At 47.2% G+C, this 27732-nt stretch overlaps 1 protein-coding gene across 14 annotated transcripts in view; it reads right to left on the reverse strand.

Moving 5' to 3' along the window:
- Positions 1 to 27732, reverse strand: part of Stard13 (StAR-related lipid transfer domain containing 13) — a 396493-nt gene that overhangs the window by 206639 nt on the left and 162122 nt on the right. For 6 of the 14 annotated variants that reach the window (XM_087579109.1, XM_087579107.1, XM_087579088.1 and 3 more), the window contains exon 1: positions 6539 to 6771. The exons of the other annotated variants lie outside the window; for them this stretch is intronic. Coding sequence is in view for 2 of the 6 variants with exons in the window: in XM_087579088.1 (XP_087435214.1) it covers positions 6539 to 6662 (124 nt within the window). In the remaining 4 variants the exon portion in view is untranslated. Of the gene's footprint in view, positions 1 to 6538; positions 6772 to 27732 lie in introns of those variants that run through there. 14 annotated transcript variants of the gene reach the window in all.

The raw sequence follows: 27732 nt of genomic DNA on the forward strand, positions 1-27732 counted from the left end.
TGTTATGGTTCCCACGTGCACAAGGACAGAATAGAAATGTCCTAGTAGGTGAACCCGGAGGAAAACCACAAGGTTACCAGGCAGATCAGTCTCAATGAGCATCGTGTTGGACGCAAAAGTTTTAAAAGCACAAAGGAGAAAGCCTGAGTTCTGAGGCGACACGGTGCGCAGCACAGTGCGTGTTGGATGGTGTTCTGGAGGAGTTCCAGACAGCCTGCTGTTTCTCTTTGGAGAAATGACCAGCAATCAGCAGGTCTCTCTCTGCTCTGCTTGTAGTAGTGCACTGATTACGCCAAGGTCTAGCCTGAGGATTGCAGCCAAGCAAGGCCAAGTTTAAGCTAATCTCCTTGCAAACACAAAACTTTAGGCTCTTGGCTACCTAATTTCCTTTGTGAAATTTCATCTCAACCAACATGTCTGTGTGTAAAATATACGTGATAATGTCAGTTATTGGATGCAATATTGGAAAAGTCAATATGCAGAAGCTTTTCAACTATTTGAACTATTTGAACTATTCCTATCCAGCATAAAACTCTTACCCTGTTTTATATATGGACCCTATAAATTACAGTAACCAGAGAAGGCTCTGGTCAAGACAGGGCTTCTCTGCGTAGCCCAGATATCCTGGAACTTGCTTTGTAGATCAGGCTGGCTTCAAACTCAGATATCCACCTGCCTCTGCCTCTCAAGTACTCGAATTAAAGATGTGCACCATACATGCCTGGCTCCTCCTGGATATTTTTTTAAAATATTGCTTAAAATGTTATATTTTTTGTTATATTATATAAAATTTAAATTAAAAAACACATTTTATTATTGAGGAATATATTCTTATTAAACTTATGCACAATTCTAGTGTCAAAGATTATACCTTTCATAAGAGTATTCACTATAATATCTTGCTGAAGGAAAGAAGAATTTGGGACAATATTGCTAATGTTCCAGTGCACCTAAGAATATAATGCTCACATATACTCATTTCTAGCTGTTCTGTTCTCTATAAGGAAAGTCCTGGAATGGCCCCTTCCCTAATTTATATTCTCTTCTTAGGCAGCCCCTCCCAGTTCTACAGTTCATGGAAGAGTTAGATGTTGATAACTCTACACCCTATTTCTTTAGCTCTGATTTTCACCTCAGAGCTGTGTTGGAACCCAACTCTTCCGTTTTTGCATGTCTGACAGGCTTTTCAGAGTTCATGCTGCTGACACGTGACAGAGAGAGAACTCTTCATCCCCCGCCCCTCCCCGCCACGTCATCCCACCCGGAGTTCCACTTCAGGCAACAGCATCTGTCGCCCTCTATTAGCTGTTCTGAAACAACCCTACCATTCCTTGTCTCTGACAGCTGTAGGTCAGCGGTGGTGTGGCCACCTCTGAGGCCATTTACACATGTCCCTCCCTTTCTAGCACCTCTTTCTGTCCACCATCCTTCTCCACCAGCCTCATCCTCATTCATGCCTAGTGTGTGCTGTAGCTTCACCGTCCTTGGTGGCAACTTATCTGGTCTTACCCCCTTTCTCTTTGCAAAGTTCACTTTCGATGTAAATCCAGACTTTTCCTGGCTGCAAGCCCACCCTAAGCCTATAACTTGATCCCGGCCATGTGTCTGATATCACTTCCTGTTGTTAGCCTGCTGACTTCATTGTTTGCTCGTGCTGGCTCTGGAATAGGATAAACTCACCTCACTTTAGCAAAACTCTGCTTCTGTGCTTACCACAGAGTTTGGCTATCTTTTAGCTACAAGGCAATTTTGGTCAGGGTTCCCCCCCCCCTTCGGATTTTGAAATATGTTTACATATATACATGAAAATCCAATCTTAACATAAAATTCTTATATATGTTATACATGTCATCTAAATAAATTTCTGTTCAGTCTGTTTAATAATTTCACGTAAAAGTCTGTATATCACAGCCGAAAGGGCTCTAGAATTTTCCATCCTATGGGATGCTGAGGAAGCTGTCAGGTTTATAGATTGGATTGCACTGCATCCCCTGAGGATAGGGTGCCTTGTTCTACCTGTGACCTCCTGTCAATACTTTTCGTTTGTTTGCTTGCTTTAAATTCAGAGTTTGGCGCATTTGAGATTTTGAGTTTTTGGGCTAGGTCTGCTTGTTTTGAATAGCACTATGTCGAGCTTCACATTTCATGAGTTATTATGGGGAACAAAACAGATCAGTGGTTCTTCATCTGTACACCGTCCAGCACCAGAGGTAGAGGGTGGAGGAGGGGCCTGGTACTGATGCTCTGGAAGGCTGAGGTACCCTGAGGGCAGTGAGGTTAAGAACGTCAATCTAGGTCATAAGCCTTGTTTACATTTTGTGATTTGACATGAATTGTGACTGTTACGGGTTAAGCACTTATCAGTGCTGACCTGGCAGTGACCAAAAAGACAAAAAAAAAAGCACCCTGTGAGAGCAGCAGGCGGAAGCGATAGAACGAAAAGATAGCAGAACATGAAGGGCCATCCGGTCCTTGTGACATCACCACACGCAGACTTTAATAAGGGAATTTTAACGGACCCCTCTTTATTCTACCCCCTGCTTTGCACAGAAGCCCCAATCTCTGTTTCCATCGCAGGACAGACCGCTGCTCTTGACTTTGAGAATTGAGGAACCTGTCTTAACAAGAACCCACTGAAACTTGGGGGACTTAAGTTTCCAACGTGGCTGAAACTTTTCAGTGTTTTAACTTAGTATAATTTTAGCAGCAGTTTAACTTCCTGTGGTTCAGAGAAATGGTTGAACATGAGACTATTTTTAAAGAGATCAAAGACTTGGTATCAATTAACATAGAATGTACCTAAACATTATTATGTGAGTATAAGGGAGTCAAGCACCGGGATGGACTTCCAGTCCCAACTGGAAGGAAGCTTTAGACAAGTCTTTGGGATTTTCCTCAATCATTAGCATTTGAAAAGAAGCTCAAATTGCTTAGAGGGGAATGGGTGTGCTTTGGCCTAAAGAACTTACTGACTTAGGCACAGAGAATTCACGGTGGCTGATTGGTGAACTGGGGGGGCACCAAAGGACCTGTCATTCACCTTCCTGGAAAAAAATGGTAGTTCATTTAGAGTTTATGACTGCCCTTGCTCTGGTGCTGGGTGGGGTGAACACCTACGGGCCCCAACAAGCAAGCTGTATGACTACTGATTTGCTTCAAATTTCTATAAGCTCATTCCACTAACTGTTACAGTGGAGTGGTTTGAGGACAGGCTCCATTAGGTGCAGAGGGTTACCCTTGTTTGTCCGACAGAGAAATAGCAGATAATCGGGTTCTTTTTGTTAAGGTTTCCGGTCCAGCTGCAGCAATAGAATGTCGCAGCCAGTCCCCATGTTTCCTCAAAGCCTAAGGTATGGGCATAGGTTTCCTCTAACATTTAATGATCAGAATTTGAATCCTGCTTTGAATAGACCAGCTTCGTCTTTGGGGGAAATTAAACGATCATTACTGCCCTTATAATGATTATGGAGGTGACAGACGAGAAAGACTCTTGCTGGCCCCGTGGGGATTAGAATCCCGGTGGAGAGGAAGCATGCATTGGTAAAGAGTCTTGTCTACTGGGAGTTCATTCAGCGGTTACAGCCCACAGTACTGCCAAGCCTGAGCTCACAGTACTGCCAAGCCCCAGAAGGACGCCTGCTGCCTCTTTTTTGACAGGAACTCGCTGGTACTACTCTGGGCCTTTCTTTACTTGGCTTCTTTTATGTCCCTGTGACCTATGTAAAGGAATATGTCTTTCTCATTAGGTAGGATCGCGCAGTTACATTTGTGTTAGGTCTCAAACTCAACACAAACGGCGGAGGTGTCTATTAACATATCCAAACTGATGCTAGCCAGCAGTTTCTCCCAGCATCCTTCACTTCCTACCTCATTCCTATAAAACCCAAACGTTTTGGGGTATGTGGGCTTTCTTCTCTTGTTCTGTTGGATTTTGGCTCTCCCCTCCCCCTCCTCCCTCCCCTGATCCACCTCTCCTCTCTCTCCCCTTCCTTGGCCCCTCCCCCCTCTTCCCACATGGCCCTGTTCAGTTGGCAGGTCATGTTCACTCTGGACTCTTCCAGACACCTCTGCCTGTGTTCTTCTTTAATATCTGTAATAAAATCCGCAACCTCGTAGAAGCAATCATGTCCTCCTTTAATTTCCCATTCTCATTCAGCTCTATTTCTTTTTTTGCCTTTCTGTCGAATTGACTGGACAACATTCCATGGTGAATGCGGTGTTAGAACATGGGCTTCCTTAGATCCCAATACCTTCAGAGCACTTTGGCTAAGCGACCCAAGTCTGCTTTCAGCACTGGTCCGCTAGGTTCAGGGAAAAAAGTCTAGCAGGCGAAGGGAAGCCAGCACAAAACTTTTATTTGATAGAAAACAAGACGGAAGTCCCAGTGTCCCCCAGCCCCCAGCCCCCCAGCGCATGCTCCCACAGAGTCCCTCCCAGTGCGCATGCTCTTGGGGACACAGCCCTCTGGATAGCTATTCTCTCTCATACTGCAAACTGAGTCTTACAAACATGACTTTCACCAACGGAGAGCACTTTCCTTCCCCGAATTGATGCCAACATTAAATAACTTAAGTATTTCAGTGTCTCGTGGCCAAAGTTCCATATTTCAGCTACTTGAGCAAGAAAACCCAAGAAAATCAATTTGCATCTAAAAAGCTCCTCCATGAGGTTGGCTTGGTTTTGTGGCAAGCAGCCCGGCAGCCTAGAGAAGCAGGAGTCCACTGTACAGAGAATTGTTTGGTCCTAGTTGAATAACCTTCTGGCATTTGCTGTTAGCAGAACGGTAAGAAGATTATGGGTAAGCAGATATTAATATTCTGATTAGAGATCTTAAAACCTCATACCACCATTTAAAAAATATAATCGTGCCGCTCTGAGTGAACTCTTACACTTAACATTCCGAAGCTACGTTTAGCCCTAATCTAACTTCATATGCTAGGTCTTAAAAATCTCTTCCGATACCTGCGTCCACTGTTTTCACCACAGTGTCTAAGATGCATGTCAACGTACTCTTCGAAGTATTGACAAAACTCTTTTACATCCAAGTTCTCCTTTTGGAGGAGTTGTAGTCATCTTTGGTCTCAGCTATGAAGACCTAGTAGTCTTGGAATCCCTCCTGGAGAGCCTTCTTGTTTCTGAGGAACTACTGACTTAACAAACTCCCAGGATTTAATGACAGACACTATCAAAGAGTCCTTTGCAGTAAGAATTCTTAAATTAAGAAGTTAAGCTCACTTGTCTACAGAAGTTTCCTGCCATCCTGCAGATTATACAATGTAACGTAACCCGAAAACAAGATGCATGCTCGAAGGGCTGGATGGGATGGGTTGTGTTGTGTTCTTAACTAATACCCCCTGGGGTAAGATCAACAGTCAAAATGACTGGGTGACCACAATTTATTTCTGGGTCCTGACTAAAAAGTCTGTTTCCCCCCCCTCCATGGGTGTTTACTAAATGTTTACTGTGCTGGAGAGAAAGTATGGATAAACATTTAATGCTTATTACACTCAATGTCAGAAACATTCAGGATGCCTTCTTCTGAGTTAGTTTGATAAGGGTGTTCTGTTTAAAGGGACCTGGGCTGTGCCATCTCACCCAGAATGCTTTAAGCCACAAGGGGGACGTGGTGGCCTGGCTCTGACGGAGGAACACCACCTGGTGTGTGTGTGTGTGTGTGTGTGTGTGTGTGTGTGTGTGTGTGTATGGGGGGACTTGTTCTGCAGGTTAAATGGGGGAGAGGAGGAGCTCAAAGTCAAGTCTCTTCCGCCTGTGGCATCCTTCCCTTCTGCCAGGTTTTATACCCTTCCTTCTAGAATTCTTTTCCACTCCAACAGATGCCTATTACCGGAGAAGACAAGATCAGAAGACAAGACAAGAGCATCTCAGAGACCCTTCCGGTCACACCTCTCCTGAAATAATTCCTGAAGCATCTGGCAGCTCCCACCAGGCAAAGGACGCCTCTGCCCTGGAGCCTGCCAGTGGCGACACAGACCTTACCCCTAGACAGGTGTAATGCAGTGACTTCGGGGGTGGGAAGCCCAGACCCCTCACTGTGCTTGTGGCCCCATCAGGAGATAGAGGGTGGTCCCTGCAGAGCTGACACACACCTGAGGCCACAGTACAGAGGCTGGGTGTGGGTTAAAGAAGCAAGCGTTCTTAAGAACCACTGGGAATAATCACTCAGCATCGCGTCCCTCGACCGTGGGGCAATGATTTCTAAGTTGTAACTTCTCTGGCAGTTCCCATATAGACACTTCAGATCCCGAAGGCGTGGGGTGGGGGACAGTTGTTTGCATTCTGCCACTGTTCGTTCACCTGTCTCCCTCCAAACTTCTGGTCTCTACCGCTACTGTGAGCCTTATTAGCCGGCACTCGGGGGAATGAGCCACGTGGAAATGCCAAAGTGGGACGCAGCCATCAGCTACCTTTGTGCACGCCCGAATGGAGGAGGACTCTGTGGTCTGCGCACAGTCTAGCTGTCAGGCACTGTGCCGATCTGGCTGGTCTGAACCCGCACCCGGGGCCCCGGGACACCGACCTGCCAGCCGCCTCTCACGGACGTTCCTCCACAGCAGATCCCAGGCTCTGGCGCTGGAGTCCCGCAGCTGCTCGCTCAGTGATCTCCGGAGAGGCGCATACAGCGCTCTGCGTGGGCTGCTCATCTCAGAAGAGTCCTCATAGCACAGGGCAGCCTGGCCGCCGCCACTCACACCACTCTCGGCCACCCGGGACCCGGTGCGCCCGTCAGGCGCCCTGCGAGGCGTCCTCTGCGCTCCACCAGCCCCTCTCCCCTCTCCTGCTGCGTCCTCCCTCTTTCCTTCCCTCCCTCCCCGGCTCCTCCCTGCACCCTAGCCCAGGCTGACAGCACGCTCCAGGTCTTTCCCTCACATCCCAAAGTTAAGGACTGTGCCATAGCCCTCGTTTCCTGGTTTTTCCCATCGCTTACCAAGCCCACTCTGACACAAGAGCCTTGATACAGCAGCAGTTAGTGCCCAAGACTCTCAGAGTTCAGAATTTAAATCACTTGCACTGAGCCAAACTGACCTTGGGGGGAGGGGGGTTCTACACAGTGTGTTTGAGTTCTGCAGTCCCTTCCTGGTTCCAATGACATGAAATAATTTTCAGAGCACAATCTACACTGACCATGAAGTGGACTGGGGAGCCAAAGAAATAGGAATTACAAGGAGGAAAAAATGGAAACCAGAGGAAACCAGTTTACTAACCAAAAGTATACAGTATACTCAGAATCAGACATTAACACTGATTCCTGCATGGAGGTGAGAGCGAATGAATTGTGCTGGTTTTAAACAACTACAACCTCAGTCTTTAAGAAAACTATTACCTCTTTGCTTCTCTATGAGGTGAGGAATGACCAAGATTCCTGGGCTTCAAACTTTTTACATAAGAAGGCAAAAAGACAAGCAAGGCTCACACCTGTAATCTCATCATTCAGGGGGCTGAGGCAGGAGAATTTCCTGGAGTATATGAGGACAGCTTGGGCTGTAGAGTGTCTTAAAACAAGACATACATACATACATACATACATACATACATACATACATACAAACAAACAAATAAAAGATAGATAGATTTTAAAAATATTTTCAAAATTCAAAGTCAAGGACCAGACTACCTCAGCCCCATCCTCCGGGTCTTGAAATTTACAAGGTATTATTTGAAAGGTGTTTTTAAGGGTGTCAGAGAAATTATGACACTATTTGATGTAATTCAGTGACCTAATCAGTGCCGTCACATAAAATTTGGTGTAGTTTCAAAAGAGAATTCGGGAATTCTGCTCGTTTTTGAGAGCGGTCTCGCGCCTTGCCTAAAACTCCCAGTAGCAGGATTACAGTGCGCTCCACCACCCCTGGCCAGAGAACTCTCGAAACTGTTAAGTCTCTCCCCTTCCTGAATGTCTTTCTCCCATCTGACAAACTGTTTATTTCTTCTGTAGATGTCCCACGTGAAGTTTAAAAATTCAAGAAAACTATTTGACCCTTCTGTTTTATACATCACTGTTTTCTCACAGTGGAGATTAAAGCGACCTGCGTGGCCTCTGCTGACCTCTGCTGAGGTCTACCTGCTCAGCAGGAATGTCCTCCACGAGTCTAGAGATATCTAGGGTCAAAGAGAGCTACAAACTAAGCCAGCTATCTAGACCCCCGCCAAACACTTTTCTGACTACATCCTGTGATTTGCATGCTTATGGGAGTGGCTAAGTGTGTATCTCACAGATGCATCTAGAAGGTGTGACAACCAAGTGAGCAGAGATAACAGCCCCAGAGAGGTTGTGTTTGCCTTTCAAAGGATCCCAGTCGAATTAGAGGCAATAGAGCACCTCCCTCCCTCCCTCCCTCCCCTCCTCCTCCTCCTTCTCCTCTCTCTCTCTCTCTCTCTCTCTCTCTCTCTCTCTCTCTCTCTCTCTCCTGTCTCTGTCACACACACATACACACACACACACACACAGAGTGAGAGAGAGACAGAAGCGGGGAGAGGGAGAGGGGGAGAGGGAGAGGGAAAGAGGGAGGGGGAGGGAAAGGGGAGGAGGAGAGGGAGAGGCAGAGGGAGAGGGAGAGGGAGAGGGAGAGGGAGAGGGACAGGGACAGGGACAGGGACAGGGACAGGGACAGGGAGAAGGAGAGGGAGAACAGTGCTATAGACAGTCAGCCAGACAAGCTATTTCAAAGATCAATGAGTTTCTAGAAGCCTGGACCCCAGTTGCATTTTTTTCATCTGGATAAGCATTTCTGCACTAAGATCCTCTGCCTTAGGAGTTCTTCTTAACCTATGAGCTTGAACACAGGTTCTGGCCCTGCAGATTTGGCTAGTTCTGGTTGCCGCGTGACTGTGAACTGGGGGCTGTCACAGAGAAGCCAGACAATCTCTCAGAACAGGTGCTACCCAAGCGTCCTGTGGCACACAGCATGCACAGCCCTGCAGGAGCCAGCTGGTGGTGCTACTGGAGGGCATCGCAGAGCTCAGAGCCACTCGTTGTTACCCAGGTCCATGCTCAACCTCCACCAGATCTGTTTCCAAGCCCTCCCTTCCTGTGGGGACCTGCATCTGTAGCGAGCTGGTGCAAATAAAATGTCCCATCGCTTCAGATAACAAATCCCCACCTTGTCTACCATCATGCTGACCCCACCACATCAGAAGAGAGGCTGCTGCTCCTGCCCACGATCCATTCCCTGCCTCTCTGCAGGTTTAAGCCCCAACCGACATCCTTCTTTACCCAAAGCCAAAACCGAGCAAAAGCACCCATAGGAAAGCATGGTGCCTCTACTCCCTTTCTCTTGGAACACAGGCCTCCCTAACCAGCACTACACTCTTACCCCCTCACTCAGTCTCTAAGTCCCCTGTTCATGTCACCTCTCATTGTCAGCTCGGCCAATCTGTTGTTGTCCTTTCCGGAGCACATGGGGCTACTGGGTGCCGACCTTCCCATTTCTCCTGGCATGATCTCATCACGCTCCAACATGCTCGTGTGGACCCCATGTTCTTACATAAGACCCCACGTGGCTAGTCTCAAGGCTCAACTCAATACAGAAAGAAAATATATGAATTCAAGATGTGGCTGGAGGCCGAGACCCCGTCAACTCACGTTTCTGCCCCTGGACATTAACTCTCTTGAGGATGGGGCTGTGGATGAGATGACATAAACCACTTGTCACATGGAGGAGAGCATTCGCCCAATGCTGCCAACCACACTCTTTTATTACGTCACTGCCCCTGGCCAAAATCTTTCCTGAGTGCCTCTAACTCAACTATCCCGACATCCAATAGAAGTAATCCCACTAGCTTCTCTCGTGGCAGTAGGTCCATTTTCCCAAGAACACTTGCCGTTTTGTTGGTTGTCAGGCTCCTGGAAAGATGTGGCAGTGAGGCTGCCATGTTTTCTCATTCACTGGAGCATCTTCCTACTCAGAACAGCCCCTGACAGTCATGTTCAGGTAACACGTGTAAGGCACACGTCTAGCTATGCTTTGGGAGTCTTTCGTGGTGTATTTTCCTAATAGATATATCTAATTGTGCCCTCTGCATCTGACCATTTATCTTGTGCTAACCAACTAAGGCCGTCAGAGTCTGAGAGAGAATTCTGAGTATGCTGACCCGTCTGAAAGTCTTTACCCGTTAGTCTTTCCATCCCTATAGTAAACTGGTCTAGTTTAGGCTATTCTTTTTCAAAATCATTTCTTTTTTTTTTTTTTTTTTTTTCCAGAGCTGGGGACCGAACCCAGGGCCTTGCACTTCCTAGGCAAGCGCTCTACCACTGAGCTAAATCCCCAACCCTTTCTTTTTCTCTTTAAAATTTCAGCATAAAGAAAGTCACATTTTGGGGGTGACTGTTCTCTCTCCACCTCATGTTTTGAGGAGTAACCCTAATTGGAGGTCTTTATACTGTTGCTTCTGCCTCTTGTTTTTCTGTTTCTGAGACAGCGGTTCGTGTCTTCCAGAGTGTCCTCAAACCTACTATGTGTTGGAAGCTCACTTCGAACTTCTGATTCTCCTGCCTCTGCCACCTGGGTGCTAGATTACACGTATGCGGTAGCATGCCTGACCGATGCAGCCGCTGGGGCTTGAACCCAGGACCTTGTGCATATGACGTAAATACCCTACCAACTGAGCTACACCTCTAGCCCCCATCTTTATTTTTCTTGTGTGCTTCTGGAAAAGAACATTTCCAAATGGGAGAGATTGAGTCAGTGTCTCAGAGGTTATTAAAGATGTCGGCCTCCGAATCATCTTGATGCCTGCCTGCAGACAACCCTGAGACGTTCTTTGTTCTGTCTACCTCATACAGGTTGAGTAAACTTAACTTAGCACCCGACTCGCTTTATTATGTTGACATAAGGAAATGGACCCCTTGATATTCATCTATTCTGCTATGACGGCTCCAGTATGGAGCAGTTTCAGGTTTCAGTATTTTGGGAGATACTCAGATAGAGCAATGAACCCCAGTGGTGTGAAAGCAGTGAACCCTAGGAGTACAGCATCCGAGGGAACTTGCAGGGAGGCACTGACTGGCTTTGTGAGCCTGACAAACCACCTCTCTTTCCATTTACCCAATCTCAGCACCTGTAAAATGAGGGTGGTTGCAACTTGAATTCTTTCAAGTGCCTATTTTTAATGATGGTTCTTAAATGTTTTGACCTCCCTTGTAGCCCACCACCTACCAGAAGTAGAGGAAAAGAAAGGATACGGGGTGGGTTTTGGGGGTGGGGACTATCTCATCTAGAAATAGTTCTTTGGAGCAGCTCCCCTCTGTGTTGTCTGGAAATCGGCAGGCAGGTCACAGGTCAGCAGCCGCAGCTTGGGTAGAATCAGGATAGCAAACGTGAATCAGCAGTGGTGGCACGACCTAGCAGAGACAGCCAGGCCTCAGCCTCAGCTCGAGTCAGCAGGAGGGACCAGGAGGAACGCCAGGAGAAGTTCTCCACTGTGCCTCTCTCAGGGAAGCGAAGATCAGCAGAGATGAGAAACCCACAAGTGTTGCAGAGCGAGCTCTATAAGCAAGGCAAGCTCAGCCGCCAACGCTGTCCGTCAAGTCCTATTTATACTCTCCAAACCTCATGTGTTCTCCATGGGCCTTGCCTCACCACCCATGTCTGTCTCACCTGGCATCACTCTGACAATCAGCCCAAGTCTGCGGAAGCAGCAAGAAAGTGCAGCACACCACCGGAAGTTCTTTGGTGTGTTTCTCTCCATGGAGTCCTGACAGATGCAGCTAAGCTACGCACCGTAAGGCGGACCAATGCATGTGTGTTGTTAGTGAAGAACCCTACATCGTGTGTCCTTTCACGTGCTCGCTTCAGCAGACCATCCTTTCACCCGTGTCTGCCCCAGCAAAACGCCATCCAACCAACTTTCCGAAGAACCCTTAAGTTTCCACTTCAGGTGATAATGTTATTGCCTTTGTGAAGTTTTTGACAAGGATGAAATGCAGTGACATATGCAAACTCCAATGGTGACTCTCAAATAATTAACATTTACTGACCGTTAGCTTCTATCCTCACCACCACCACCACTACCACCACCACCACCACCACCACCACCATCATCATCAGAATCATTTTATGTAAGGGAGTTCTGCATTTCTCAGGAGATCTTGGTGCATCTGAGTCTGAATATCATTCTGCTAAGGTTCAAACGTCAGCCGCAAGTGACAGGTAGGGAAGCTAAGAGCCACCTAACTTCCCTAACCTAGGCTCCCTATGGGTCACATGTAGAGAAGAACAATCTCTTCTCCTCACAACAAGAGATAAACTACATGGGAGAGTGTTTTCTAGACCCCAAATGCCACCCGGGGGGTGGGGGGGAAGGTGTTGCAGACCAGGTGTCAGGGTGGAATTCTGCGCTGGAAGCATTTGAATGCTTACGAGTATCCAGTGGAGGTCTCCGTCCTCACACAGCATAGCGTCCCTCTCATGGCCCTGGGTTCTACCTGCCGAGGGGCTTTGAGGTCAGTTAAGTCATTTAATGGAACAAATGCACTCTAGGTATGGCTTCTTTCTTTCTTTAACATACAAACTCTCAAAGACCTGACACTGGCAGAGAAGGTGGTTTAGAGACGCTGTCTGCCTGAGGAATCAAGCCCATCAGAGAACTCAGCATCCTTGAGCTTCTTCAGAGCTTGTCACGTGACACTCGTAACCCCCAGAGGTTTGGTCAGCGTAACTGAATAGAATTGTTGCCTGTCTAGTTTGTACAAGCTCAGAGGCTGGGAGACAGTAAGTTAGAGCCACTGACGGAAAGTTGTTTTGAAGAGTAAGCCCATTTCATTTTTTAGCAGTGTAGACTTGACTTGTACAGAAATCTGTCAGCTTAGAGAAAGGCTAATTACCTAAAACTATGTCTTGAGTGGAGATGGCTCAATGCAAGGATTCCTTCCCTGTGATTCCAGGCCCTCTAGTCCTTGACGTTTTTTCAGATACAATAGAGACCAATGAAGACCAGGATTCTGTGCTATCAACTCACAGCAACATTTGTTACTAACAGAACTCCCAGAGTATACATAGTATCACGAAAGGTATCTCAATTTGTGACGTCTTTAAAAAAAAAATGTGACTCTCAACATGGAGTTCCCAATTCTTTTCTTTAACAAAATGAGTTGAAAAGTATATATTTTTAAATGTTGATCAAGTTCTGTCTTTTTAGTGTTCCATAGTAGCCTGGTAAGAACAAAGGGGATGACCGCATTTATTTCTAGAGCAGTGAAACTTACTCCCATCGTTTAATGTGTAGTTTTTCCTGCTTTCATGAACACTTTCTCCGTGCATGTGAGAAAATAGACTATTGCTGCACTGTTAGATTGCCTGTACTCCAGTGGCCATGTGTACTGACAATTTTATAGTTTTGGTATTTGGTTTTCGAAAAAAATTATTTTGTTGCCGGGTGGTGGCAAGCGCACACCTTTAATCCCAGCACTCAGGAGGCAGAGGCAGGTGGATCTCTGAGTTCGAGGCCAGCCTGGTCTATACAGTGAGTTCCAGGACAGTCAGAGAAACACAGAGAAACCCTGTCTCAAAAACCAAATGTGTGAGAGTATATGCTATTACACACACACACACACACACACACACACACACACACACACACACACACCAGTTATTATTTTAGAATAAAACCATGAAACATTGGATAGGAAAAAAATCGTAAAACCAAACACATTTTTGACATCCTGGGAAGTCATTTTGGGTTTGTTTGTTTCTTTGTTTGTTTTGATAACTCTATACAACAGGGTCCCACTTATATCTGCCTTTACATTTCTAATGCTTGAACAATAACAACTGGTTGTTGAATTCAAGTTTCTCAGCTTTGCCATCTCCATCTTTTCCTATGCCGCCCTTCCCCATCATCAAGCTAAGAGCCATCCCCTTGGATTTTGCGATAAACCCCACTAACTCCAAACCGACCCGAGCCCGTGGGGCACTCTGTCCTTCTTGGTTTCTCCCTGTTCCCCGAATTACTCCTTCACTCTACCGGAATTCCCAGGGACTAGGGACTTGGACTTGAGGACAGGGTTTGGTGTAGAACAGGTGCCCCATAAACACAGTGGACCAATCAGTGAGCTACTCACCACATCCCCAGAGGGCACGCGCTGTAGCTGCCTGACTCTGTTCTGTGCCTCTGAGCTTGGGTCCTCCCACTCACAGCTCTGGGACTTCTGCTTCCATCTCATCTACCCATTCCCCAGAGCTAGGTCACCACCCAACCTGCTCTGCTCCTGAGATCTTCTCTGGGGACTTTGGGTCCTTCTACCACTCCTCATCGTGCCCTGTGCTTTTTACTTTTCTTCTGCTGTATCAGCCCCGCTGTTGTGGCTCCCACCCTCCCTTGCCTGAGCCAGGCTTTCTCCCGCTGCCCCATTATATACACACACACAAATCTATTTTAGCTCCTACTACAGAGAGAATCTCTTGTGTACTGTATGGATGCAGCACCTGTCAATCAAATGCCGATTGGCCTATAACCTAGGCAGGAAATAGAAGGCGGGACATGTCGTAGGGAGATTCTGGATAAACAGTAGGTGGAGGATTTGCCTGAAACCATGGAGGAGGACAGAAGCATGGGGCTAAGCAGAGGTAACCAGGCACATGGCAGAACGTAAATGAGAATAAACAAGATGATTAACTTAGGAGCTAATCGGGGAACCAACCAAAGCTCTCCCCAAGATGTTTGTAAACATATTTTGAGTCTTAGAGTCGTTATTCCGGGAGCTTGGCTGGGCTGGGAGGAAAATCTCACACTTAACATCCACACTTAACTTTCCCCGCTCCTGTCCTGCAAGGCCTTATCTCCACCCTTACACCCGGCATCACACACCGTCAGTCCTTGAACTCTGTAGTCATGACACAGTGCTGGTGGAGCGAGACACCCCCGTTCCCCTGGGGCTGGGGTGTAGCTGTTTGCAGCTTGTCTGGTCCCTGGTACCCAGCACCATTTTCAGCTGTGAGAACTCCCTCACTCCCCCCGTAAGGCTTGTGCATACTGTTTGCAGACACCCTCACCACCATTGCTGGCCACCATTTATAGAAAAAAACCCAAAGGGCTGGCAGTTCTTTCAAAGAATGGCAACCTCTGTGTGCGAGTGGCTCTGCTTGTTATTCCTGCTCAGGACTCACCACCTCTTTCCTTCCCAAAGCCGTAGCCAAGTTCTACAAAGTGATGGTTCCATCCCCCTATTGGCATGTGATTTCCCTCAAACGGCTATCTCCCAAGGGAGATATATGACCTGTGACGTAGGATGAACCATTTCCCCTTTGTTCTTGCTTTTGCTTTCTATGGCTTTAGTTACTCTTGGTCAGTCACAGGCTGAAGATATTAAACATAACCTTGGCAAATAAACGACGTGCGTGTTCAGAGTTATTGGCCATCCTGGGTAGTGCGATAAGGTCCTCGTCTGGGATGTCCATCATCCTCTGCTCCGTGTACCCATACTGTATATGCTATCCACCTGCTAACTGCCTAGTACCCATCTCAGCTATTAGATGGTGTGGAGGTGTCCCGGGGCCTGTGGTCGAGTAGCAATCTACCTCACTTCGTGTTGTCACCTAAGCACGTTGCCATCAACTCATCGTGACAGTGGTGAGTACAGTATAACAAGGTTCTGAAACATGCACAGGAAAGAGACCACTCATTTACCTAACTTTTATTACAACACATAGTTAATATACACACATGTGTGTTTAGGTCCTAGTTATTCATGCTTCCAGCCAACTACTAGGGGCAGGGGCTTTGGTCTATATTTCCCACAGAAGGCAGGGCAGTCTATATTACCTGCATCCCATATATAATCAACTGGTGAATTGAAAGATAGAGCAATAGAGTTGAGTGTAGGAAGCTGCTGTTCCCCGCTCAAATGTGGTAGAACCGAGCGAGCCATTAAAAGGAGAGAGATCAGCAATCGTTACCTTACAACCGACAGAATGACGGACAAATCGAAGTGCGCTGTTGGGGAGTGTGGTGAATAACGTTTTGAAGTATCTAATCGGGTTGGTCCTTCAAAGGGTTAGAAATTCCCCCTCACTAGAATCTATATTTCATATTTCAAAAAGCTAATCTTGTCAGAAATCAAGTCCCTCTCTCTCCCCGACAGCCAGATCTGGGGTCTGGAGTTTCCTGTGTGAAGTTGGAACATTGGGAGTCGACGGCAACTTGTGAAAATTAATTGATTCATGTGTGACAGGTGAGAGTGTTCTATGGCTTTGATGTACTTAAATGAAAATGCAGTATTTGAAGTATAATGCTTTATCTAAGGAAAAAAAATAAAACTCATGTTCTTTTGGGCAAGGCTTTCGTGGTTCTAAAGGAGAATATGGTGGAAGAATGGCTTTGTAAGGGAAGAGAAGAAAAGCCAGAGAGGTGTGAACAGTTCCCAGGGAAGGAGGCAGACAGCGGGCTCTCCATGCACTGTACCGGGGCGGGGGGTGGGGGGAGGCCTGGCCCAGGAGTGGAGCTGCAGGGTCAAGAGAGAGGTAACTATGTGGAGTAAAAATTCTGGAGTAAAACCTTCCCCTTCAGTGAGAGGTGACCCCAAAGTAAGTTGATGATGAGGGCCCACTGACCTCACCCAGAAAGGACCTTAGTGCCCCAGAGTGAGACAGGAGCATGGACAGAAAGGGAGAGCTGGTCTAAGTGAGAAGGCAGGAGGAGTTGGACTGAATAATACTCACGACCTCATGGATTCTACTAGAAAAAGCTAGGGGGCACAGGGGCTGAGAGGAGGTGGCGGGGAGGGGTTGTAATATGAGAAAGGGAAAAATGGGCAAAGGGAAGAGAACTGTAAGGTACACTCCTGGGACACACTGAGAGGAAAAGGCTGGCACCTCCATGTCTCTGCACTGTTAGGACCCTGTGTGTTGGGTTAAATGGCTCAGGGTGCAGGATGACCACAGCTGCAGCCCAAGGAAGACAGCAGGGAGTTTAAATGCTTGTGATTCTCCTGGCTCCCCACCCTCAGACCAGTAAGACTTCTTGGCTACTGGGGTGTCTAGATGGGTAGTGGGAGAGAAACAAAGACACTGACAGTGTAACAGTCCTCCACCTCGAAACCAGCTAGGAGCACATCAGTTTGGTTTGCCTGTCTGCTCCGCTCTGAGTCTGTGTCTTGGTGCAACGATGACAAATACTAGTTCCCACCGAGCTGTGAAGCGCCCTTGCTTACGAGAGTCCCGACTGTTTTCCTGTTTTTTTCTTCTACGGTTTTGTGTTAGTTCGTTTTCAGCGCCACCTCCATGTTACGTTATCAGCGTCTTCATTACACGGGATACAGTTTTCATCTATCACTTGTTTGATTTCAGCACGTCTTTGATTGACACTCCTATCTGGAAGCTTCCGTCACAGGGCTGTGGTTGTACCCCTTACGTGGGGTTTCCTTTTCCAGCCACCTGTGGTCAACCGAGTTCCAAAAATAGTGTCTAATTTTCAAGTTCGACTTTTTCAGAGGTCCGAGTGTCTACTGGCTATGTTGGAAAACACTCCACAGACAAGGGGGAGGGGAAACAAGCGTGCACGGCCCCCTTCTGGGTGTGATGCTGCAGTCTCACAGGATGGTGCTCAGCGAGTGCACGGCTGCATAACTCACAGGTTTATACCACTTGGCTACACCACTTAAAAGCACCTCCATATATGAATTCCTGAGGTGATCTGGTAGGCAACTCAAGAAATTCGGGATAGAATTCTGCTGTAGATCTTGGTGGGATTCATGAGTGTTTTCTGAGGCTGATAGCAGGTGTTCGTTTGAGGTGACACAGTTTCCCCATGCTGGGGAAGCTTTCAGAGCAGGACTGTATCCAAAACCTTAAATGTATTCTACTAAAAACTATGTCTTAGGATAAGTTCTCTGTCTGGGACCAAGAGGAAGTTGGAAATCTTATTCTAGTGGGGCCGTAAAAAACGTAACCGGGTAGTTCACGGTGGATTTCTGTTTCTCTTCTTGATTTCCTAAGCACCAGCCTTGCCGTCTGCCCACCCCTCCCACCTCTCCCCCCTGCTCTCCCCTCCCCTCTCCCCCTGCTCTCCCCTCCCCTCTCCCCCTGCTCTCCCCTCACCTCTCCCCCTGCTCTCCCCTCACCTCTCCCCCACTACTCTCCCCTCACCTCTCCCCCTGCTCTCCCCTCACTTCTCCCCCACTGCTCTCCCCTCACCTCTCCCCCTGCTCTCCCCTCACTTCTCCCCCACTGCTCTCCCCTCACCTCTCCCCCCTGCTCTCCCCTCACCTCTCCCCCCTGCCTTCCCCTCACCTCCCCCTGCTCTCCCCTCACCTCTCCCCCTGCTCTCCCCTCACCTCTCCCCCACTACTCTCCCCTCACCTCTTCCCCCTGCTCTCCCCTCACCTCTCCCCCCTGCTCTCCCCTCACCTCTCCCCCTTGGTCTCCCCACACCTCTCCCCCTACTCTCCCCTCACCTCTCCCCGTGCTCTCCCCTCACCTCTCCCCCTTGGTCTCCCCTGACCTCTCCCCCTTGGTCTCCCCACACCTCTCCCCCACTACTCTCCCCTCACTTCTCCCCCCTGGTCTCCCCTCACTTCTTCCCCTGCTCTCCTCTCACCTCTCCCCCCTGCTCTCCCCTCACTTCTCCCCCCTGGTCTCCCCTCACCTCTCCCCACTGCTCTCTCCTCCCTGCTCTGCTTCCTTGTCCCATCCCTTCCTGTCGGATGAGGCTGAAGTCTCTCCCTTTAGCACACTTAGCCTTTTAAACACCTGTGGCTCCGTAACAAGGACGGTATTGTCTGGCTGTTTTGCACAGCGATAAGTTGACTTACCTGTCAAGATAAACCCCACGGTTCGTATGACTGGATCTCTGATTTAATGCTTTATGAGAAAGGGCTCTCGCACTGTTGTGTGTATTTCCTAAGTCTTCAGCGTGGATGCCTTTCATAGCAACATCTCATGAAAGGAGCTTTAATGGTGCAGGTCCGAAGGTGGATGTACTGTCATGAAAGCTAAGCTTAAAGGTTATTTAATGTTTAGATGTAAATACTAATCTATTTTTATCTTACGTGTATGTGTTTTACCTGTGTTTATGTGTGTGTACTACACGCATTGCAGTGCCCATGTGGGCCAGAAGAGGGCGTTGTATTCCTCCTGGAACTGGATTTACAAAGGATTGTGAGCCGCCATGTGGGTGCTGTGAACTGAACCCGGGTCCTCCACAAGGGCAGCCAGTGCTCGTAACTGCTGAGCTGTCTTTCCCGTTCCTGAAAGTCAAGTTTCCGCAAGGGACTTTTAGTGGTTAGGATAAGAGGTTGCTGGTGGCAGATACGAGATTACTGCTCGTCTGAGTCTGCTTTTAAAAGTACATTGGAAATGGCGTGCAGCCATCTGATCAGTGGCAGCAGTAAAAGCAGACACATTTGCCACCCTCCTGTCGACATGGCGATGGTATAGCAAGACTGTATTCATCAGGTCCAAGATGGTCCACCCCATAGTCCAAAGGACTTAATTTTTGACCATTTTTCTTTTATAAAGCATACGCTATACATAAAAGATGAATGTTTCCAGCTCTCTTTTGATCTTTTGAAAATGTATTTACTGTAATGCACTTGTATTGGTTAAAAAAAAAATGCCATCAGGCTGTGTTTTAAGCCTGGAAACAGTTCTCTGCCTTAAACAATTAGTCAGTGCCACCTAAAAGGTGATTTCCATTAAGTTCAGTCAAAGAGAGCTGTGATCCAGTGAACTGCCGTCGATATTGATGAGGATTCAAACAACCCCTTTCCAAAGATGGGCAGTGTTTACAATGAAAGAACTCAGAGAGGAAAACCAGTAACATTTGTCTCCGTGCATCGAGAACCTTTCTTTGAGATTCCATTGTTTGGAGAGTTTTACTGTTATATTTCCTTTCACAGGGCTGCTTCTGCTCTTGTCCAAGGTCGGGTGACAGCTGGCCACCTGTCTAATGAGCTTTCACCGTGCTATATGATGTAAATCAATTAGAGGGCGGTTGGGAGCACATTCTGTTCGTGTCGTTGATGGTGATTGTCCCCAGCCTGCTGTAGGCACTTCAGTAGAGTGTGGTAGGTCTTTCATGTCAAGCTACACTTAAGAGGGTTTGCTGTTTTCTGCGACTTTAAGAATAACATAACCTCTTGCACAGTGCGAGGGGATCCTGTCACTTCAGATATATGGCCATTAGGAAAGGAGCCCAAAGGCAGCTGTGAGAAACCACCTCCCCTTCCTGATAACAAGGTCTGGGGTTTCCTTTTCCGCCTCCTCCTGTTTGGTCCTGCAGGCAGCTCTCTACTTCAAACACTTCTATCTTAGGAGAGCAAGTCACGTGGCTAATATCTGCTCCCCACTTCCGCCTCGGACTCCCTGGCAACTCTTTTCAGTGTGTCCCCAGCTGTGCTGCATGGAATGAGCCTCCCCCTCAGCCTACCACAGCTCGTATAAGAGGAGCTCAATGACGCGGCGTTTGAGAACTGCGGATACATCTCGTGCATGGCGGACCATTCATTCCCCTTTCGTGTACCTGATGCCAGGGGTGGCAGGCCACTCGGTGGTACTGTGTGTAACTTGGCCTTTCTCACTGGGCTTTTATACAGTGCAAGAAATAGTGAAGTCCAAGAGGGAACACGCTTATCCTGTTTCCCCTTTGCTGTTTTTAGAAGGAAGTGACAGCTAAAACAACAGACAGGAAAGGCCACGTGGGAGCCTCGCATACAGTAAATGCTTTTTAGACGTCCAAGATATCCTGGGCTCTCCGCATGGTTCTGGGGGCAGCAAAGGCAGTATTAAGGAACCCATGTTGTAAGAGGTCCAAGAGCAGAGCGAGAAAGCTTTGATAGTGAGAGTCATTCTGGACAGAAGTCAGGTAAAGGCTGTGGACAGAGACGGCAGTCCACCAGCCCCCACAGGAGGAATGCGTGGGTTAGTGACACCCAGTCTCCAACTGGAGGGTCTTCCGGTCCATGTTCTAATGCTATAATGGTACCCTAGGCTGGGGGATTTATAAAGAAAATACTTTTTCTTACAGTCTGGTGGTTAGAAAGTCCAGGGTGCGGAGTCTGTATTTCGTGGGTGTTCTTGCCGATGAGTCTCAAGTTGGCCTTAGCATCACATGGTGAAAGGGGTCCAGATGGTGAGACAAGAGTCAAACTGGCCTTTGTAACAGGGTTACTTTGGAGGTAAACCGATTAATCCTTGAACAACAAAGTTCCCATGGCCTAATGACCTCTTAAAGGGCCAGTGTGGTCTCAGCTCTTAACACCGAACAATAGGAATGAACTTTCCCCATGAATTTGGTGGGGCTCTTTAAACCACAGAAGTTCCTGAATGTTCTCTGTTAGAGATGTTATTGACTCCATCCAAACACACACACACACACACACACACACACACACACACACACACACACGCACACACAGGCACAGAGAGACACAGACACACAGAATTACACACACACACACACACACACTACAGAGAGACACGCACAGAATTATACACACACACACACACACACACACACAGAGGAGCTCGGGTAGACAGAAAGACCAAGACACACACACACATACACACACACACACACACACACACACACACACACATGAACACACACGCACGCACCTCTACACAGAGCTAATGACAGCTTAGTGCCAAGCTGTCTGCCCAGCAGGGCTGGGATGTAAGTGGGGTTTCCAGACACAGGACGCCTGATTTAACTGGAGTCTACAGTAAATAAATAATCCTTCACTTTAAATATGCACAAGGCGTTTGTACTGATATTTCATCCCACAGTGCTGAGATGGAAAGGCGCCTCTGCTTCCATTCCTCTCTGCACAGTCTTGAAGGACGTCCTCCATGTCTACTAGCTTCTGAAGCCACCGAGCTGCTTGGCAGGCACTCCGCTGCTTTCCCTGCTGCAGATGCAGATGGAGATGCAATCCTGCCCACTTTATCTCCATAGCTAAAATAAAGTTAGCCATTGGCATTGAAACACACCTCTCTCTCACTCAAGTTTTCTCCCTTTAAAAGCCTTCAAAAAACATTTTTATTCTATTTTAGTGCACTTGACACACACGCATGCACCCACCCAGGCAGACACAGGCCTCGGGCCTACTCCAATAAAGCCTGCATGTTCAAGGAAGTTTTCTAAATGGTAAGGCATTCATGTATCCTGAGCAGTTAATGGTCTGGAAACAAATGTAACTGTTCAAAGCAAATGGAAACAACTCGTGGACAGGATTTGACCTCCGTCTACTTCACTGTTTTCACCTCGTTTGGTAGTGAGCGACAGTTCACTACTTCTGTATGGAGAAGAAACTGAAGGGTCACTTAACGTTTAAAATGATGCATATGTTCATAAATACATATATGTCCGACATATATGTCTGATTTAAGGGTTCTTATGAAGGTCCTTAGGGAGCAGAGAATCCTTATGCTTGACTTACAGCCTTCACTCAGTAAATATTTGTTAAATAATTTAAGTCATTGTTAGATTCATAATTTTAAGTTTCTCCCAGATTTCCAGTTCAATAATGAAAAGATGAACCATCAGAATACCCGATGCTCCCCACACACACACTCACACGCACACACACACATGCACACACACTCACACACACACTCACACACTCACACACACTCACACGCACACACACATGCACACACACTCACGCACACACTCACACACATGCACACACACTCACAGCCACACACACTCACATGCACACACACACTCACACACATACACGCACACACACTCACACTCACACTCAACACACACACTTATACACACTCATACACACACTCACAGACTCACACTCAAACACTCACGGACTTACACTCACACACACACACGCACATACACACGCACACTCACACACACACACTCAAACACTCACAGACTTACACTCACACACATACACACGCACACACACTCAAACTCACACTCAACACACACTCATACACACTCATACACACACTCACAGACTCACACTCAAACACTCACAGACTTACACTCACACACATACACGCACATGCACACGCACACTCACAGACACACACGTGCACACACACATGCACATGCACACGTGTGCGCGTGCACGCCACCGTTCTTGCTCAGATGATCTCTGCCGTGCTACAGCTGCTTCTGAGTTGCTTCCAGGTCGCTGCTTCCTGAGTTCCTGTTCTTGTCTGTCAAATGGGGGTAATAATCTTCTCTCACCTCTCAGAATTATGAGACTAAATAGAACAAAGTGGCCGGAACAGGGCCTGGCACACTTATCTGTCCACCAAGTCAGCTCTTTGGTACTCATCTAACACCAGTAAGTGTGCTTACCACTTTGGGCTCTCCTGGAAGTAGGAATGAATTTGAGTATTGTAGGATGCTTTCTTCTGAATTTCAAACAACGATGTCATGTCACTGCTTTGAGTAACTGGAAATAATGTTTGTTTGTAGTAGTTGGTTTCTGAAAAGCAGCAAGAATTACAACGGCATGAAAAATTGCTAATACCATTTTAGCTAAATTTGACTTTCAGCTGCTGAGTCATCCTTAGCTGCGTTTGGGAAGAAGGCCAGAATGGTTTTCACCACGTAATTGATATCAGAAAGGCAGCCGTGAATCAACGCACAGTCAAAACCTTCAAATCCATTTAACTACCAATTATTTACTTATTATTATATATTTAATTGTGTGGTTTGAATGAAAATGGCCCCCACAGGCTGATAGGGAGTGGCACTTTTAGAAGGTGTGGCCTTGCTGGAGGAAGTGGGTCATGGGGGAGGTGGGTAGGGGGGGAAGACTTTGTGGTTTCAGAAGCTCATCCTAGGCTCAGTGATTTACTCTTTCTTCCTGCTGCCTGCCTGAGATCCACAAATGAGGATGTAGAACTCTCAGCTGTCTCTCCAGCACCATATCTGCCTGCATGCCACCATGCTTCCTGCCATGATGACAATGGACTGTGCACACTCTGAACAGTAAGCCAGCCCCAATGAAATGTTTTCCTTTATAAGAGTTGCTGTGTCATGGTGTCTCTTCACAGCAGTAAAACCCTAACTGAGACAGAAGTTGGTACCAGGGGTTGAGGCATTGTTGTGGTAGACTGGACCCTGTTTTTGTGTGGAGGAATGTGGACATCGGGACTTTGAGTCAGAAAAGCTGCTGGATTCTTAAGGAGAATAAAAGGTTCTGTGCTAGCAGGCGCACGGAAGGCAGTGGTGCTGAGGGAGATTTGAACTGAGGGGGCCTGGCTTGAGGGGTTTCGGAGAAGAGTATGTATGTGGCGTAGAGCTAATTCGTGATGTTTGGGTGAGTAATGCGGCTGCTGTCTGCCTGTGTCCAAAAATTGAAGATTAAATTGAAGAACTGTGGATCAACAATTTTGGCAAAAGACATTTCCAAACAGCGTAGCACTGACTGTGGGTGTGCGGTGTGGCTCTTAATGGCCAGTCTTTTGCAGATCTACAGTGAAAAAGGAGCAAGCTGAGCGAGGGAGAATGCAGAAAGTACCAGTACCACTGGAGGAGAAAGGGAGCACCAGGAAGTATGGAATCAAGGGAGAGGTGACCTCAGAGCGAGACCCAGCCAGCCAAGCTTCTGCCTTGTAAAAAAAGGAATTAAAGAGAACCTTAGATCCAGGCGTGGTGGGGATCCACACCTTTAACCCCAGCACTTGGAAGGCAGAGGCCAGCAGATCTCTAGGTTCAGGGTCAGCCTGGTTTACAGAGAAAGTTCCAGGACAGCCAAGCTTAGGCAAGGGAGCGAACCATGGAGAACGAAAGTTAGTGAAGTGGAGTTGAACGAGGGGATATGATCCGGCCCCAGCAAGCAGCAGAACTTGGCAGCTTCAGCACATCTGCTGATCTTGAGCTTTTGGCCGGTTGTAGACCGAATACAAAATGTGGCAGGTTTTTCTGAGATAGGGTCTTTTGTTTTATGTTTCTTTGAGCTTGAACTGGTATTCGAACAGAAATAAACTTTCCACAGCTATAGCATCTCAATTTTCGGTTTGGAGATAGAAAATATCAGTAGTATACAAATTTAAGTTGAAAATGGGACCTTCCCCGTGAAAAATATACTTGAAACCACACAATTTCTGTCCTGTTTCTCTTTGCAAAGGAAGGAAACATTGAGGGATAGGGGGGCTGAGGGGCTGACCCAACATCATGTAACTCCCCCAGTGGTAGTCGAAGATGAGAACTCAGGGATCAGGGACTACTTTACCTCAGCATCTGTTGTGCCATTGAAGGCTGTCTTCCTCCAAGTGCCTCTTCCTTTTAATATAAACTCATCAGATAAGTCACCCGAAGCAAAGGGTAGTTAGTGATTCTGCACCAGCTTAGCTGGAGGTGAGGCGGGTGAGGGGTGGGCAGAGCAGAACATTAGATAAGAACCATGAGGAACACTTGGAAGTTTGGTGTGTGTGAAGGACCACAAGAGTTCATTCCAAAGAGACCACTCATCAGAAGTCAGAGCCTGACTAAAGAGGGACTCATAGCGAAAAAGCTAGATATGACTCTGGTTAATATTCCCACATATAATAATACCCTTTAAGTACGCCTACGTATGTGCATGAATGAACCATTATTAATTCCCGTCCGTATTAACCCAGTGGACATTCTGTTGATGAACTACAGTCATGAAGTAGTAATGTTTTGCATTAAAGTTTCTATTTGACTCATTCCTTTGAACTTGTTTCACAATCCAGAATAAATAATGACCTCAGGAAGGCAATCTCATCTGCCTTCTAAATGACTTTCTCTTGTCTGGACTTCTATTGTTAAAAAAAAAAATTTCACAAACTGACCCTTTGTTAGGAAGCTGCAGCGGTGACTCAACAGAGCACTAATGTAATCCTTCCAGCAGGCACCGTCGAGGACAATCAGAGTTTCCATTAAGCCCCCGCACAGAGGACACGTGGTGACAGCAGAGCATGACCCGTATGACGCCATGACCTAATGGTAACTCGTGGGAGAAAACAGTAGAACTAAAAATAAGTCGCAGGGCTGGACGCAAACGGAGGTAAAGGAGGTAGCATTGCAAAGGCAATCTTCCGGGGCTTTCCCAGACCGTCCAATAGCCAGGCGACACGAAATCGCGTAAACCCACAAGCTCTTCCTGGTGAGGCCTCATGAGGGCTCGCGCGCTTTACTCAGGGAGCCTTATCGATGCATCCCACTCCCGAGACCGCAAGACCCAGTGCTCAGGGTGCATCATGCATCCTTACAAACACCCTCCCCGCGTCTTCTTTCAGACTGGCTCTCTTTCAGCCCTCTAATTTTGACCACAGAACAGCTCCTCGCCCCTAGCTAAATTCGGGAAAGGAAATGGTCCTATGCTTGCCCCCACGAGTCACTTGTTTCAGCTCTTCCTTGCTGAAAAACAGTAATATTCAAAGGCTCTCTGTAGAAGAGTCAGGACTCTAAACCCAAGGACAATGGCAAGTGGTTGTCGGCGTGTGTGTTTGCAGCTCCCTTTGTCTCCCCTGACGAAACTTGAGCACGGAAACCAGTCCCTGTTACATTGGGAGTTCTTCGGTTCTGGACTTGGTAGCTGGCAACTTTGAAGCAACGTGATTTGATGTTCAGACTTTGTCATCAACTTGAGCACGGTGGCGCACTAGGATTATTTCTGAATTAGATTAAAAATGTAAATATTGGGCCGGAGAGTTGGCTCAGTAGTTAGGGGCATGCACTGTTCTTTCAGAGAACCCATGTTCGGTTCCCAGCAGCCACATTGGTTCAAATCCAGGTAGATGTCATCCCCTCTCCTAGTCTTGGTGGGCACTGACTCAGACACATATACCCACACATCTCTCATACACACATATGCATAGTTAAAATGAAATCGTATATAGACAGAGAGAATCTAGACAGCATTGCAAGTTTCTAGGTTAGACATAAAATAAACTGCTTATTCTATCGCAGAATACTGTTAGAACTACACAGAGACCTCCACGGTGCCAGGAAATGTCTGCAAAGCATCTCTGACATATGAAGAACCCCTTCAATTCAACAACAAAGTCACACCCCCTAAACAAAAAGATTTAATAAGCATTCATGTAGAACAGTGGTCCACAACCTTTCTAATGCTGTGACCCTTGAATATATAGTTCCTCATGTTGTGATGACCTCCAACCATAGAATTACTTTTATTGCTGCTTCATAACTGTAATTTTGCCACTCTCATAAATCATAATATAGATATCCGATACGCGACCCCTGTGAAATGGCTATTTGGCCTCTAAAGAGGTCTCCGGCGGAAGATTGGGAAATGAGGATCTAGGGAAATGTAAATGCCCCACAAGGACAGGTGAACACAATGACCTCATGCACCCAACTGCTGTTACCAAAACCGGAAAACGGTGAGTGTTGGTGAGGATGTGATAAAACTGGGATTCTATGCATAGTGAGCGTGTGAAATGGTTTAGTTGCCATGGAAAGCAGTAAAGACCCCCCTCCCCCGAAGTAGACTCACAACACTTAAGACCTAGCAGTTCCACCCCTGGGCATGTACCTAAACTAAGTCTGCTGTGGCAACCTTTCCATGAGCAGAGGAACACCGCCTATTGGTATTTAGGGCCATGCTCTATGCTAAGGGCCAAGAATGGAAAAAGAATCTGATATGTTCCTTATGCCCAAGGACGCGATTCCTAAAGGCACAGTATTGACCAGTCTATGACAAATGCTCTAAGTCTGTGCCAGACAAAGGAGGCCAGCTGTTTGACTTGTTTTTTGTGTATGTGTATATGAGTGCGTGGGGTGTGTGTGTGTGTGTGTGTGTGTGTGTGT

The sequence above is a fragment of the Rattus norvegicus genome, chromosome 12 (genome assembly GCF_021556685.1).
Source record: "Rattus norvegicus strain SHRSP/BbbUtx chromosome 12, alternate assembly SHRSP_T2T, whole genome shotgun sequence".
NCBI lineage: Eukaryota > Metazoa > Chordata > Mammalia > Rodentia > Muridae > Rattus > Rattus norvegicus.